This window comes from Euprymna scolopes, chromosome 31 (genome assembly GCF_053919585.1).
Source record: "Euprymna scolopes isolate OS-2025 chromosome 31, ASM5391958v1, whole genome shotgun sequence".
Lineage (NCBI taxonomy): Eukaryota > Metazoa > Mollusca > Cephalopoda > Sepiida > Sepiolidae > Euprymna > Euprymna scolopes.
This window is the reverse complement of record NC_136512.1, coordinates 85,609,483-85,625,755: the sequence shown is the minus strand read 5'-3', so window position 1 is coordinate 85,625,755 and position 16,273 is coordinate 85,609,483. Positions and strand designations below refer to the sequence as shown.

The 16,273-nt window shown below is 36.7% G+C and overlaps 1 protein-coding gene across 1 annotated transcript; it reads left to right on the top strand.

Annotated features, from left to right (window-relative positions):
- Positions 1-12,215: 12,215 nt before the first annotated feature.
- Positions 12,216-14,024, top strand: LOC145255564 (general transcription factor II-I repeat domain-containing protein 2-like). The gene has a single exon (XM_080114019.1). It carries the CDS (start codon positions 12,216-12,218, stop codon positions 14,022-14,024), a length of 1,809 nt encoding a protein of 602 aa, XP_079970145.1.
- Positions 14,025-16,273: the final 2,249 nt, after the last annotated feature.

Sequence of the window (16,273 nt, the reverse complement as noted above, 5' to 3'; positions counted from 1 at the left end):
CCAACATGGCCGACCGATGCTGACGTCACATGGTAATTTAAAATTGTGAAATGTGAAGAGAGGGACGAAATGATTCTTAATAGTTTTGGATGCAAAACAGCGACTTCTTTGCGTCTTCTGTTTTTCAGACAATTACTTACGTCTAAAAGTTTTTTTTTCTGTCATATCTTAAGAAATTTACGTGGTGTGTGTGAGAGTGAAGGAGAGAGATAGAGAGAGATAGAGAGAGAGAGAGAGGGAGAGAGAGAGAGAGATGGGCCTAATAAATTTGGCGAAATGCTATGTTGCATAGCGTTCAGTAATTCTAATCTGTAAATAAAAGTTATTTTGAAATAAATACATAACACTTTCGTTTGTTATTTCATTTTATATATTCTTTGTTTTATTCCTGAACTTAAAGAAAAAAGAATATATATATATAGTTTGGCCTTGCTTTTCAAATTTAAACTTTCACCGCTTTTCGTTTTTTTTTTTTTTTTTTGAAACCTTACTTTTTTTGATTCATCCAGCCTTGACAGACGTGTTTTAAATTTTATCTCCAGTGGTTTTCTTTTAATGATTTGGAATTCATTCCATTTGCGCTTTTTTCCAAGGAACTCTGCCTTTTGGATTATTTTGGACCATTTGGAATTTACCCATTGGATTGAAATTTTAAATTCAACCGTTTTGGATTTACAATTTTGGATTTTTACTCTTCACCGGAGTATCCATTCATGTGAAATCTTTTTATCATTTTTCTTTTGCCTCCTGTTCCCCCTACCTCACCCTTTTTTTTAACCAAGTAAGATCTGTGACTTACTTGTAGTTTCATTAAATACTTTTATATGCAAAATCCGATCCTGCATTTTGCTAATTCCTGCCCTCTGATGAGAAGGAGAGTATTTCTTCGAAATTCCGCGGATTAAGGACTATCCACTTATCTTGTGCTTCCTTTTTTTTAAAATTAAATATGTTTTTAACTCTTTTTCAAGATGTTTTTTAACATGTTTTATTAATCATTTGTTCATATTATAAGCTCTATTTCCTTTTCGGTTTTATTGAGCTTTTACATCTGGCTGAGTTTATTTTACTTGTAAATATTAACTCTTTTATATTTATAATATATTTTAGGTTTACCATTTTGATTACCTTGGTAAACTTATTGTAATTTTTATTTTATTTTTTATATTATATATATATATATATATATATATATATATATATATATATATATATATATATATATATATATATATATATATATATTTGTTTAGCATTTCTTCCTGGAATTTTAACATTTTTTTTATCCCATTTTCACTCCAAACAAGGCACCGTGCCACTTTAATGTAAGGGGTTACTACCGGGGACATAAGTTGCAGGGATGCTGTGTAGGGAGTTGAGCAGCAAGATATCTGTTTACATTACACTTGAACTTCTGCATGTCAGTACAGTTGGGAAAGCAGGAACCCGGAAGGGAGTTCCAAATTCTAGCAGTTCTGGGGAAGAAACTATTTAGAGTAGAAAGAAAGGCTTTCTTACATCTAGGGATCTCTACTGTGTAAGGGTGGGAGTTTGCTGCTTGTCGGGTGTGTCAGGGGTATTTAAGTCGAGGAGGAATAAGGGTTTGTAGTTCGTCAGAGCATTCACCATTAAAATACTGGTAGAACAGGCAGAGGGATTCAACATTTCGTCGATGGGACAGAGGCTGAAGCTTAGATGGATTTTTAGCATATTTTTTTTCCTTTTTTTTCCTTGTTCCTGCGTTCGTAATCATTATGAATCCTTAAAAACTTTCACTAACTGTTTGATAACTTTTTTATGCAAATTTAATATTTGTAGTTTCTTTTAATGCATCAACCTGCAAATTTTTTTTTGTATATTTTGCAAATCTCTTTTCTCCGAAGATAAAAATTGCATTTTTTTTCAAACTCCGCGGAATAACGTTTTGTTTTTTTTGTTTACACGGTGGTCACCACTTATCAAGGCCTGGAAGCCACTCAGGGATAAGGGTTATTGCAAGTACATTACGTTAGTGTGGAGATTTGATGAAGTGTTTACTTAAGGGGAGAATTTGTTAACGTTGGACTTGAAGACATCCAGGTTGTAGTCAGGTGGGAAGCAGGCAGATGGAACAGTTCCACAGGCGTGCAGTTCTAAGAAAAAAGCTTTGTTCATGGAATCCACGTTTTGATTTAGGCATAGATAAAGAGTGGGGGAAATTTTTCACAGTGGATTCAGCTAGACGGGTGTTTTTCGTGAAAGATTGGTGAGGGGGGACCAGAGATTGGAGTTCAGACGAGCAACTGCCATGGAAATAACGATAAAACAAGGATAGGCTCGCAACGTCTTTTCTGTGGGAGAGAGGTTGCAGGGTAGAAAAAAGTGCATCCCCCACCAAGCCACGAAGTCTATTTTGTACTCTGTCAAGGCAGGATAGGCTTTTTTTTAGCAGCTCCTGCCCAGATATGGCAGCAGTATTCCATCCTTGGACGTACTTGGCTTTTATATAGATAGAGAATTGCATCAGTAGTGAAATATCTTCTGGAGCGGTAGAAGGATCCCACCATCTTTCCAGCGACCTTGGCCACAGACTTGATGTACGTGTTCCATTTCAGATCAGGAGTAAAGGACAAACCCAGAAGCTTGTCAAAACATGGGGCCTAGACGAGAGCCATCCATTTCAATTGATGCCAGATGGGGATTAGAGCGTTGATGATGTAAAGATAGGAGTTTTGTTTTAGATACATTAAAGGTAAACAGCCACGACTTCCCCCACTGAACCACGTGCTCGAGATCAGAGGAGAGAGAATCAGAGAGAACTTTGTCATTTACAGCCTTTGATGTGTTGCCGTAGATGGTTGTGTCATCAGCATAGATGTCAACGAATGATTTAAGTATGTGTTTAGGGAGGTCATTGATGTAGATCAGGAAGAGAGTTGGGCCCAAGATTGACCCTTGAGGGACTCCAGCATTAATACTGCAGGCCTCTGATTTTTGTCCATCGACCACTACTCTTATGAGCCTATTGGAGAGAAATGATTTAATGATTGAGAAAACATTTCCAGTTATACTGTAGCTGGAAATCTTGTGAAGTAGGCCTTTATGCCATACCTTGTCGAAGGCCTTTGATATGTCAAGAGCAATTGCCCTAGAAAGGAAGCCTTTGTCAAGAGATTCACTAATCCTGTGAGATATAACCGTTAGCACATCTGCGGTAGATCTTGCAGAACGGAAACCATACTGTGTGTCACTAAGAAGATTGTTTCTGCTGAGGTGGTTGACTATTTCTCTTTCAAATTTATTTTTCTCCTTGTCGGATAATTATAAATTTTGCATACCTTCTTTATAGGTTTATAATGTTTTTTTTTTTTTTTTGAAAATGTGAATTAATTTTCAATACTAAGATTTTTCGGACCAATGAAAGAATAGATACCCTGTAGCAGACGACGCCTCGTGGCGGTGCCTGGCGCACATTGCAACTCACACCGGTGATTCGACCTTGACATTGGCACAATCACATGGCATCGGTTGTTTGTAAATACGTCAAATAACAAACATGCTCGAATATTAGCCAGCAATTTTTTAAAAATATATTTACAAAACTTTTGAAGATTTAAAAGAAAAAGTATATATTTACAAATCATGTTTTTAAGTAAGAAACAAAACGAACGTATGTAAATAAAAGATATTTAAATAAATGGGTCTCTTTCTGTTTCGGATTATTGCGACTAAGATTGATTTTTATGTACCGTGGTATTTTTGGGGAGGGGGTTTTGTGTGCGTTTTTAAGACAATTCAATATTTATTTAATTATTCTTTATAATATTAACTTCAGTGACAATTAATATATTTTGAAAATAATATTTTTAAATATTAAATTTTGACGAATATTCGCGAGCAAGATATTTTTTAAAATAAAAGATATTTAAATAAATGGGTGTCTTCCTGAGCGCGTTTTTTTTTTTTTTTTAAATAAAAATAAAAATTATAAAAAGATTTCTATCTTGTGATACTACATTTCATTTCATATGTGAATAAAATAATATATTTTTTAAATTTCGATTGTTTATACTTGTGATTTTATTATGCATAAAAATTGCCTCGGCCTAGAAGGATTTCTCCTTCACTGACCACCGACATACATCGCACTTTAAATAAATATTGAATTGTATTAAAAACGTACAAAAAAAAATGGCCAAAACAATATAGAATGAACCTTTTTTATAAGTTTTATTCAGTCTTTATTTGAACTTAATGGACTAGTTTGTTTTTTTTAATTTTTTTTTACTGTTTTATTATTTTTATCAAACAAAAATAGAACTTTTATAATGAAATATATATTATGGACTGTTTTTCAAACATCGAAATTTTAAAATTAAAGTTTTATTTAAAAAAAATAAAAAGACGAGGTGTTTTTCTTTTTGAGATCTTTTTTTTTTTTTCGCCATTTATTACTTTGAAATTTTATTCAACAATGAAATGATAAAAAAAAAATTTCGTTAAACATATAAAAAAAATTATTATAAAATATCTATAAAGTCTATTTTTTATGTCTGTAAAAGTTTGTTGAAAGTTCAAATAAAGGTTATAATTTAATTGAAAAAAAAAACAAAAAAAAAAAAACACCTGGTCTTTTTTATTTCATTTTATTTTTTTTTTAAATAAAACTAACTTTAATTTTAAAATTTCGATGTTTGAAAAACAGTCCATAATGTATATGTCAGTTCTATTTTTGTTTGATAAAAAGAATAAAACAGTTATTAAAAAGTTCTGTAAAAACGCACTCAGAAAGACACCCACTTATCGAAATATCTTTTATTTAAAAAAAAAAAAAATCTTGCTCGCGATTATTCGTCAAAATTTGATATTTAAAAATATTATTTTCTAAATATATTAATTGTCGCTGAAGTTAATGTTTTAAAGAATAAATACTGAATTGTCTTAAAAACCCACACAGAAAAAAAACACGGTACATAAAATCAATCTTAGTTGCAAAAATCCGAAACAGAAAGACACCCATTTATTTAAATATCTTTTATTTACATACGTTCGTTTTGTTTCTTACTTAAAAAACATATTTTGTAAATATATACTTTTTCTTTTAATTCTTCAAAAGTTTTGCAAATATATTTAAAAAAAAAGAAAATTGCTTGCTAATATTCGAGCATGTTTGCTATTTGACGTATTTACAAACAACCGACGACATCTGATTGTGCCAATGTCAAGGTCGAATCACCGGTGTTAGTTGAAATGTGCGCCAGGCACCGCCAGGCGGCGTCGTCTGCTACAGGGTATCTATTCTTTACTTGGTCTGATTTTTCTATTATATATATATATATATATATATATATATATATATATATATATATATATATATATATATATATATATATATATATATATATATACAGTGATGATCATATTTATTGGCACGGTAAAATAAAAGTTAAATTTTGTCTAATAAATTCTAAAAAAGGGATTAAATTAAAGAAAATAACAAAGTATATTATGTATTTTTAACTGGCCTTTCCGATGCAGCAATCGGATTTTAGAAAAAAATAAATAACAAAGGAACAACATATATATATATATATATATATATATATATATATATATATATATATATATATATATATATATATATATAGATAGATAGATAGATAGATAGATAGATAGATAGAAAGATTTATTTTTATTTCGGACTATTATTCTCATCTTTATTAGTTGTTGTTTTTTGGTCTTTTATTGGTTTTGTTTATTCACAACGTTTCGGCCAACTATTCCTCTGGCCTTCGTCAGGTGGTAACCGCGACGGATAGGAACTTCAAATCTCCTAACTGCATTCACAGCCATCACTGCCATCCGTAGTTGTTGTCGTCTCACCACATTTTGGCCAATTAACCTCTGGCACGCTTTGGGTGGGATTGAAACCGCTATCTTCAGACAATGTTCATCTGGAACTGTAGAGATTCAACGTCTCTATCAACTGCACAACTAATAAAGATGAGAATAATAGTCCGAAATAAAATAAATTAATATATAATGCTCATCTCAAAAATGAATTCCAATTAAGGAATAATATATATATATATATATATATATATATATATATATATATATATATATATATATATATATATATATATATATATATATATAAGTAGATAGTAGTTTGCTTGAAGCATTGTTGAAGAAAATTATAAGGTAAAATTAAAAGCCAAGAACAATGCGAGATTTTTTTTTTATATAGAGTAAAATTAAATGAAAACAAAAGAAATAAATAAATAAATATATATATATATATATATTATTATTATTATTATTATTATTATTATTATTATTATTATTATTATTATTATTATTATTATTAACGTAGTGACTGACTTGATGTTAGACTTCTGTTAATGAATTAGTTTTCATTGGGCTGAAAGGGAAATAACTCTCTACTGCTTAAGTGTTAAATCTGCCGCAGCAATCTACCTTAGACTAATTTGGTTTCTTTTATTAAAAAATTCCAAGGTAAAGGTATGTAGTTTTTAAATGCTTAAACTGGTGGAGTTGGATTTTTAAAATCTTTAATCTTTACACTTCTGAAGATCCAAGACTCGCAGAGAACAGGAACAAAATGTAGTATATTTTATCATATTACACTTCATATATTCCTTCCTCAATAAATAAATGAGAAATCCTTCTAGATCGAGTCAACGTTTTTATATCAATCCACGGTATCTTTCTTTTGTAGAGGAAGCCGGATTATCCCCCAAATTAATAACTAAACTTGTATTTTACTCTGCCTTTGTGGGTAGATAAAGTTAATTATGGACTGACAATTTTTATTTTATTTGTAAACAAAAAAAAATTAAAAAATACTGAACTGAAGGGAACTAACTGTGAACTGCATATGTTGTTAAACTTGACAGAGTTATCTACCTTAAAATAGTCTTATTCTATGTCACCTTATTAAAGGGGAATAACTCTGCATGATTAGCAGCAAGAATACGTCGGATTGACTTTGGGTGTGTGTGCCTGTGCCGACATGCTAAGGTACTTTCTGTTGAGGCGTCAGTTCATGTCCCCATTTCCCCTCAGGAACTTCCGAGCAACTTACTTGTGATGGAAAATAAACACTATACACGACAACTTACACAAAATTATCCAGTGGTTTTGTTTTTTGAAATAAATTCACACTTTTATCACGATGTTCAGGGGAGATAATTTCTTTTTTTTTCACGTTTAAACAAGAAATGTTAATTTCTAGGCGCTTCTTCGTTATGATAGCGAAATTCGAAAATTGAAATATTAAATTTGAAATAAAACCAATCGTGTCTACTTAATTGCCATGTCACAGTAATGAACATATTCCAAAAGTACAACAACAACAACAACAACAACAACAACAACAAAAGATCTGGTAGAAAATTAATCATTAATGGTAAGATTCAGAGACAATTAGCGCAAATTGAGTTTTACTAAAAAGAAACATACAAATTAGAGAGTTCAAATCGAAACAAGGGAGGTAAAAATTTTCTGAAAACTGAAAATTTTAGCAAAACTCAACTTTAACTAATTCTTTTTGAAGACTATTTTCGTTTAATAACTAATTTTCTATCTTATCGTTTTTCGTAATTTTTGGATATGTTCATTACTGCAACATGACAATTAAGCAGATACAATTGGTTTGACTTGAAAGTCAATATTTTGATTTTCAAATTTTGCTATCATTGTGACACCAAATAGCACAACAGTGGCTTATGTTCATCTTAGTATCTTATGGCTGTATCATCATTTTTTTTCACTGGCAACCATCGACGGGAACGCATGAGTCCACAAATAGAAAAAATAAAAAATAAAACACAATGCAAGAAAAACACAGAAGCTGATGTTTCACATATATGTCGGATTGACTCTGGATGTGTGTGCCTACACGCTAATGTACTGTAGCAGTTACAGAGAACTATTTTCTCCGGTGAATCAATGCCCCCACCCTCTCTGAGTTCTTCAGCCACAGGCTAACCTATCAGCTTTGATTCATCTGCTCCCTAAAAAGTCCTGGGGGAACGTCAATTATTCAGAACCGGACTTTCAGCCTAGCAACACCTATCCTCTCTCATCCCCTGTTCACCAGACACCTTGCTTTAGCATTGACTGCCTCCACTGGAGACAACTGCTATTAGCTTGGGGACGACACAGTACTGACTGACCGACGACGACCTCAAAGGAACTTTCCTTCCCTTCTTCCTTTTTTCGCAGTCTGATCTGCCAGTTCCTGCTGCAAATAAAATATTCTTCGTTTTTATTGTTAAAAGGAAGTTTGTTGTTTCTTTAAACATATTTTATTAAGAAGGTAAAACAATTACCTTTCCTAAAATACATTCTGTTGAGGCCATGTCAGTCATTTACCGTCAGTTTATGTCCCCATTTCTCTCAGGAACTTCCAAGCAACTCCACACTCTGCAACCAGAATAGATAAGGAAGAGACACACGTGAGTTTTAAGTCAGAATGAGAGAACTAGTCAGAACTAGAGTCGGAGAGCGAGAGACAAGATCCGAGATTCAGAGGAGAGAGGTTTGCAGTTAAGATGAGGAAACGGAAAACAAGAGATCTGAATCGATTCAGCGATGCAGAGGCCCTCCCAAAAATAAGGAAGATTGTAAATAAAGGTTGTCTACAAATAATAATAAACGAGTCATCTTTTAGGGGCATTCATGATTTGATTTCCACATTGGAGTGCAACCATCCTGATTGGCACCGATTGAAGATGTGACACACACACACACACACACACACACACACACACACACACACACACACACACACACACACACACACATGACTATATACACACATGTGCACACATAAAGAAAGACAATCAACGGCCATGTCATTGTCATATACACACCATAAAAATTATATAGACTCCATATGCAACACAAGCACAGGGATGCGACAAAGACTGCAGCTTAGCAGACAGTGTGGCGCCTTAAATCAGAAATTCTTTTTTTGCACTTTAGATTAGAGGAGGAGACTAGTGGTTGATAAACCATCCCTGATGTTTTTTTGTTTTTTTTTTACAAGGGAATCAACTCTTATCAAGGTCCTAAAACCACTCAGGGATAAGAGTTAATGAGTGTACAGTGGTTACCGGGACGACACCGTAGTAATTGTTAGTGGAAATTGGGTATGATTTGATTATTTGACGACTCAGAAACTTGTTTGCATTAGACTTGGAGATAACCGTGTTGTAGTCAGCTGGGAAGCAAGCCAGCAAAACAGAGTTCCACAGGTGGGCAGTTCTAGGAAAGAAACTTTGTTCATGGAATTTTCATTTAGATTTAGGCACAGATAGAGAATGGGGGAAATTGTTGATTATTATTGTACCTATTTACAATGCCTCCCCACGGGACAGAGTTAGACACCAGGGTCGTTTTTTAACGTGGAGAAAAGGTACAAAAATAAAAAATTGTCTCAGTCGTGAAAGATTGTTCCTCCACTGAAAGAGAACAAGAAATGGAAATGCAGCATCTGAAGAACAGATACTACACTTTGAGGTATTTATTTGCTCCCCCACTGAGCAAATTAGGCACAAGACCGATTTTTAAAATGAGGAGTGAAGGGGAAATGGGGACCAACTCCCCGGGGAGTAGGGGAGCTGGATAGTGACAATTGGTATGAAGGGTTGCCCCTACATTGACCAAGGTCTTATATGTGGGGTCGCCCCCACATAGGGTCTTTGCTTGCAGTATTGGTTTATTTGCTTCCCCACTGAGCAAATTAGGCACAAGGCCGTTTTTTAATGTGGAGAGAGAGGGAGGGGGGAAGGAAAGGGGGATCCAGCTCCCGAGAGGTGGGAAATGGAAGCTGGATTAGAAACTGTTGGTATGAAGGGTTGCCCCTTCAGTGACCAAGGTCAGATATGTGGGGTTACCCCCACATATGGTCTTTGCTAGTCATAGCTAGTCTTTGCTTGCAGCATCTGCCGGAACAGATATTACACTTTGATCTTGGCCAAAAAGCCAAGTTTTAAAGTTTGGCAAGGAGGGCGGTATTTATTTGCTCCCCCACCGAGCAAATTAGGCACAAGGCCGATTTTTAATGTGAGGAGTGAAGGGAAGGGGGAAGGGAAAAGGGGACCAGCTCCCGAGAGGTGGGAAATGGGAGGTGGATAGTGATTGTCCAAGTAGGGTTGCCCCTACATGAACCAGAAGATTGCCACAAGGGCAATGGTCTTTGCTTGAAGCATCTGTCAGAACAGATTGTATTTATTTGCTTCCCCACTGAGGAAATTAGGCACAAGGCCGATTTTTAATGTGGGGAGAGAGGGAGGGGGGAGGAAAAAGGGGACCAGCACCCGATGGGTGGGAAATGGGAGCTGGATAGTGACAATTGGTATGAAGGGTTGCCCCTACATTGACCAAGGTCTGATATGTGGGGTTTGCTTGCAGTATCTGTCGGAACAGATGGTATTTATTTGCTCCCCCACCGAGCAAATTAGGCACAAGGCCGATTTTTAAAGTGAGGAGTGAAGGGAGGGGGAAAGGGAAAAGGGGACCAGCTCCCGAGAGGTGGGAAATGGGAGCTGGTTAAAGGTCAGGCATGTGGGGTTGCCTCCACATCTGGTCTTTGCTAGTCATAGCTTGCAGTATCTGCCGGAACAGATGGTGTTTATTTGCTCCCCCACTGAGCAAATTAGGCACAAGGCCGTTTTTAATGTGAGGTTAAAACCAGCTCCCCTAAAAGTAGGCAAAAAGGGGGCACTCTGGTTACCAAAAATAATAATTGTCCCCAGTATAGAGGGTTTCCCCTCCATTGACCGGCACAAACCATCCTAAGTGCAGCATCTGCCGGAACAGATGGTGTTTATTTGCTCCCCCACTGAGCAAATTAGGCACAAGGCCATTTTTAATGTGAGGTAAAAACCAGCTCCCCTAAAAGTAGGCAAAAAGGGGGCACTCTGGTTACCAAAAATAATAATTGTCCCAGTATAGAGGGCTTCCCCTCCATTGACTGGTACAAACTATCTTAAGTGCAGCATCTGCCGGAACAGATACTACACTTTGATCTTGGCCCAAAGTCCACAAAGGTGCCCCCCCGTGAGGGGGGGCGGGCATACATTTAATCTCAGCGAGCACTTACTATAAAAGAACAATAGAGCAAAGACAGGTGAAACAGGTTGCAGGGAAGAGAAAAGGAAATTGCTGAAGTGACAATACTTGATGCATAGGTGAGTGGTGACTTTATAGAGATATAGGTTACTGGCAGATGCTAAAACCCCTCTAACACTTCCTTGCAGCATCACTTAATGTCACCTCAGAATTTCAGGCCGAAGTATTTGAAGATTGGATTCTTAGGAAGGATGCTATAGATCAGGGGTCACCAAACTACTGCCTGCGGGCCGAATCCGGCCCGCAACGTCAGTTCACCAGGCCCGTCGACGTTGAACTGACGTCGCTTCCTCGGCTCGTGGTAGCTCCGCCTACGCTCTGACGTCACCATGGTTTCCATCGCTTTAAGACCTTTTTGAGAAGGTTGTTTATCTTAAAAAAATAGATTTACCAATGATGTTTAAAAAAAAAGATTCTTGCAATTTTTCGACTTATTCATTTATCTCAAAGGTGTGCAAAGTTCAATCAAAAAAATAGGCTATTTGAAAATTTTTTAAAAATAAAAGAAATATCATTCTTAACTAAATTTCTTAGAAAAGACATGCCAACATCAAACTGAAAAACTTTTTATTTTACTTATGAAAGAACTAAGTGGAAAAAATTTAGAAATACTATTCACAACAACTTTCGACCTTTTTCCACTGAACCACTACCATCTCGGAATGGTAAATGTAAAACGATTGATATTTATTAATTTTCTCGCTTGAGTAGTTTGGCTCTTTGTCTAATAAGTGTCAGAGTACAGAGCGATCAAACACAGTACAAGGCCTGCCGTTACCCCCCTCACGGCAGGGAGGTAAGAATTTTAAAAATGAGTCAATTTTGACTGTTTTTATATTGTCTTCAAACAAGGTGAAACATCTTAATTTTCAATATAAAAGCAGTCAAAATTGACTCATTTTTTAAATCCTTACCCCCCTGCCGTAAGGGGTGTAAAACTGGTCGGCAGGCCTTGTACTGTGTTTGATCGCTCTGTACTCTGACACTTAGTAGACAAAGAGCCAAACTACTCAAGCGCCAAAATTAATTCAATTTCTTTTTAATTTACAGATCCTGTTTTCTTCACCTTCATTATGGTTTCTAAGAAAAGAAAAGTGGACGCCGAGTGTCGCGTTTTCAATGAAGAATGGGGAGTAAAGTACTTCTTTGTTGAAACAAAGGACCAGAAAGCTAGTTGCGTGATATGTAGCGAAAGTGTTGCCGTTTTGAAAGAGTACAATATTCGGCGTCACTATGAAACAAAACATCTATCAACATATTCAAAGTTTTCTGGAAAGTTACGCTCTGAGAAATATGAGTCCATGAAACGTGGTTTAGAAGCTCAAAGAAACCTCTTCACGAGAAAGTTTGCTGAAAATGAATCTGTCACTCGTACAAGTTACAAAATAGTGCATAAGATGGAAGACCGAGGAAAACCGTTTACTGATGGCAACTTCATCAAAGCGTGTATGATGGAAGCAGCAAATGAGTTGTGTCCTGAGAAAGCCGATTTGTTTGGAAGTATCAGCCTTTCGACAAGTTCAGTTGTGCGGAGAACCGAAGAACTTGGAGAGAACATAGATCTACAGATACGTGAGAAAGCTAGGAACTTCTTGTGGTATTCTCTGGCGCTGGATGAGTCCACTGATCTCTCGAGTACATCACAACTTCTCGTGTTCATTCGTGGTGTCAATTCGAACTTTCAGATAACAGAAGAGTTGGCATCCGTTTGCAGCATGCATGGAACAACAACTGGAAAAGACATTTTCATGGAAGTGCAGAAAACTTTGCAAGACTATAACCTTCAGTGGAATCAGCTTCGAGGTGTTACAGTTGATGGAGGTAAAAACATGGCTGGAGGGAGGAAGGGTCTGGTGGGGCAGATCAGGACTCAGTTGCAAGATCTTCAAATTCCAGGCGCTCTGTTCATACACTGCATCATACATCAGCAAGCATTCTGTGGGAAAGACTTAGATATTTCTTGTGTACTGAAACCAGTCGTTTCTGCTGTGAACTTCATTCGGGGAAATGCACTCAATCACCGTCAGTTCCAGGCTTTTCTTGAAGAAATTGATTCTGATTTCTGTGACTTGCCTTATTACACAGCAGTGAGATGGCTCAGCTGTGGTAAAGTCCTGTTTCTTTTTTACAAGCTCCGAAACGAAATAAATGTTTTTCTCACTGAAAAAGATAGAGTCGATCCACAGCTGTCAGATCCTATCTGGCTGTCAAAGTTGTCTTTTTTGGTCGACATCACATCCCACATGAATGAACTGAACTTGAAACTTCAGGGAAAGGATAACCTCGTCTGTGATCTCTACAGAATCATCAAAGGATTTCAGAGAAAGCTGTCATTGTTTGAAGCACAACTGGAAGGAGAAAACTTCTCTCATTTTCACTGTTTCAGAGAGTTTTGCGCTTCAATCGCTGAAGATGTCAACCTCGATTTTCCAAAAAAGATTATCCGTGACTTGAAGAAGCATTTTTTGGAGAGATTTTCAGATCTCGACAGAACTGAGAGCGACATTCTTCTGTTCCAGAATCCGTTTGATTGTAACCTTGATGATGTGCCAGTTGAACTACAGTTGGAGCTCATTGATTTGCAAGCAAATGACTTGTTGAAAGAGAAGCACAGAGGAGGAAAACTTGTTGAATTTTACCGCTGCTTACCTGATCCTGAGTTTCCAAAATTGAAGAAATTTGCCGCTGGTATGGCATCAGTATTTGGAACAACTTATGTCTGTGAGCAAACATTTTCAAAAATGAAGTATGTGAAGTCAACACATCGAACGAGATTGACTGATGATCATTTGAAAGCAATTCTCTTGATTGGATGCAGCAATTCCAAACCAAACATTGATGATATCTTGAAAGCCAAACGTCAGTTTCACAAATCTCACTAAACTTTTTTGCTGTTTGGGTTGTGAGATTCGGATATGTGCACACTAGGATTGATGTAACTATCTTTTTGCTTACGTCGCCTTCTTTGAAAACATTTTAGTAAATAAAATGTTGGTTGTCTTTGTTTCTTGATTAACATGGAATGCTAAACTTAGTTTTTCATCTTTTTTCCCAGAGCTTTCGTTCTGGCTTGCAAGTATTGAACAGAATGATTATGCGGCCCGCGCTCGTCATTCTTTCAGTTATCCGGCCCACTGTGAAAAAAGTTTGGTGACCCCTGCTATAGATCATGGCAATCAGTGGTTAGAATATTATTTATTCTTATGAAGTTCCAGCTAAATATATATTGAGCACTTTATATATATGTACTAACAAAGATACTCGCGCTTCACACTGGGCTTTGCAGTACACTCAGGAACCTGGAAAGCAGCAACTCTAAGGTACAGCAAAGATTACTAAAGGGGATGACTTATCATCAAACTTGTTCACATTGGACTTGAAGACGACCATATTGTAGTCAGTTGGAAAGCAGGAAAACGGAGCAGAGTTCCACAGGTATGCAGTTCTAAGAAAGAAACTTTGTTCATGGAATCTACGTTTAGGGTTACACATAGATAAAGAGTGAGGGAAATTATTGATAGTGGTTTCAGCTAGATGAGTGTTTTGTGAAAGTCAGGCGTGAAGAAACCATATTGGAGCTCAGACGAGCACTTGCCATGAAAATAACGATAAAGCAGAGACAGGCTGCAATGTCTCTTCTGTGAGAAAGAAGTTGCAGGGAAGAAAAAAGAGCATCTTTCACTAAGCTACAAAGTCTATTTGGAACTCTGTCAAGGCAAGATAAGCTCTTTCTAGCAGCTCCTGCCCAGATGTGGCAACAGTACTCCATCCTTGGACGTACTTGGCTCTTATACAGGTGGAGATTGCATCAGCAGTGAGATATCTACTGGAGTTGTAGAAAAATCCCAACATTTTTCCAGCAGCCTTGGCAACAGATTTTATGTACGTGTTCCATCTCAGATTAGGAGTAAGGCTCAGACCCAGAAGCTTGTCAAAACATGGAGCCTCCCCAAGACAAGAGCCATTCATTTCAATTGATACTAGATGAGGTTCAAAGCATTGATGGTGTAAAGATAGAAGTTTGTTTTTAGATGCATTAAAATTAACCAATCACCTCTTTCCCCATGGCACCACGTGATCAAAATCAGAGGAGAGAAAATCAGAGAAAACTTGGTCGTTTATTGCCTTTAAATTCCAGAGTCTAGCGGTTCTGGGAAAGAAACTACTGGAGTAGAAGGATCTTTTACATCTAGGGATCTCTATTGTGTGGGGATGGGATTTAGCTGCCTTTCGGGTTTGTCGGGGGTGTCTACGTCGTAGGGGCACAAGTGCCTGCAGTTCGTCAGAGCATTCAACATTAAAATACTTGTAGAACAGGCAGAGGGATGCAACGTTTCGTCGATGAGACAGAGGCTGAAGCTTAGATGCCAGTTCAGGGCCTATCAGATTGGCGACTCACAACAATCGGTGGTTAGAATACTATTTATTATTCTTATGAAGTTCCATCTATAAATATATTGAGCACTTTATATATGTACTAGCAAAGATAGAGAAGTAGTCAACCACCTCAGCAGAAATACCCTTCTTAGCGACACGCAATCTGGTTTCCGCTCTGCTAGATTTACAGCAGATGTGCTAACGGTTATATCTCATAGGATTAGCGAATCTCTCGACAAAGGCTTCATTTCTAGGGCAATTGCTCTTGACATATCAAAGGCCTTCGATAAGGTTTGGCATAAAAGCCTACTACACAAGATTTCCAGCTACGGTATAACTGGAAATGTTTTCTCTATCATTAAATCATTTCTATCTGATAGGCTCATAAGAGTAGTGATTGATGGGCAGAAATCAGAGGCCCACAGTATTAATGCTGGAGTCCCTCAGGGGTCCATACTGGGCCCAACTCTCTTCCTGATCTACATCAATGATCTCCCAAAACACATACTAAAATCTTTCGTTGACATCTATGCTGATGACACGATCATCTATGGCAACACATCAAAGGCCGTAAATGATGATGTTCTCTCTGATTCTCTCTCCTCTGATCTTGAGCGCATGGTACAGTGGGGAAAGAGGTGGCTGGTTACCTTTAATGCATCTAAGACCAAGCTCCTATCTCTACATCATCAATGCTCTGATCCCCATCTGGAATCAATTGAAATGGATGGCTCTCGTCTAAGGGAGGCCCCAG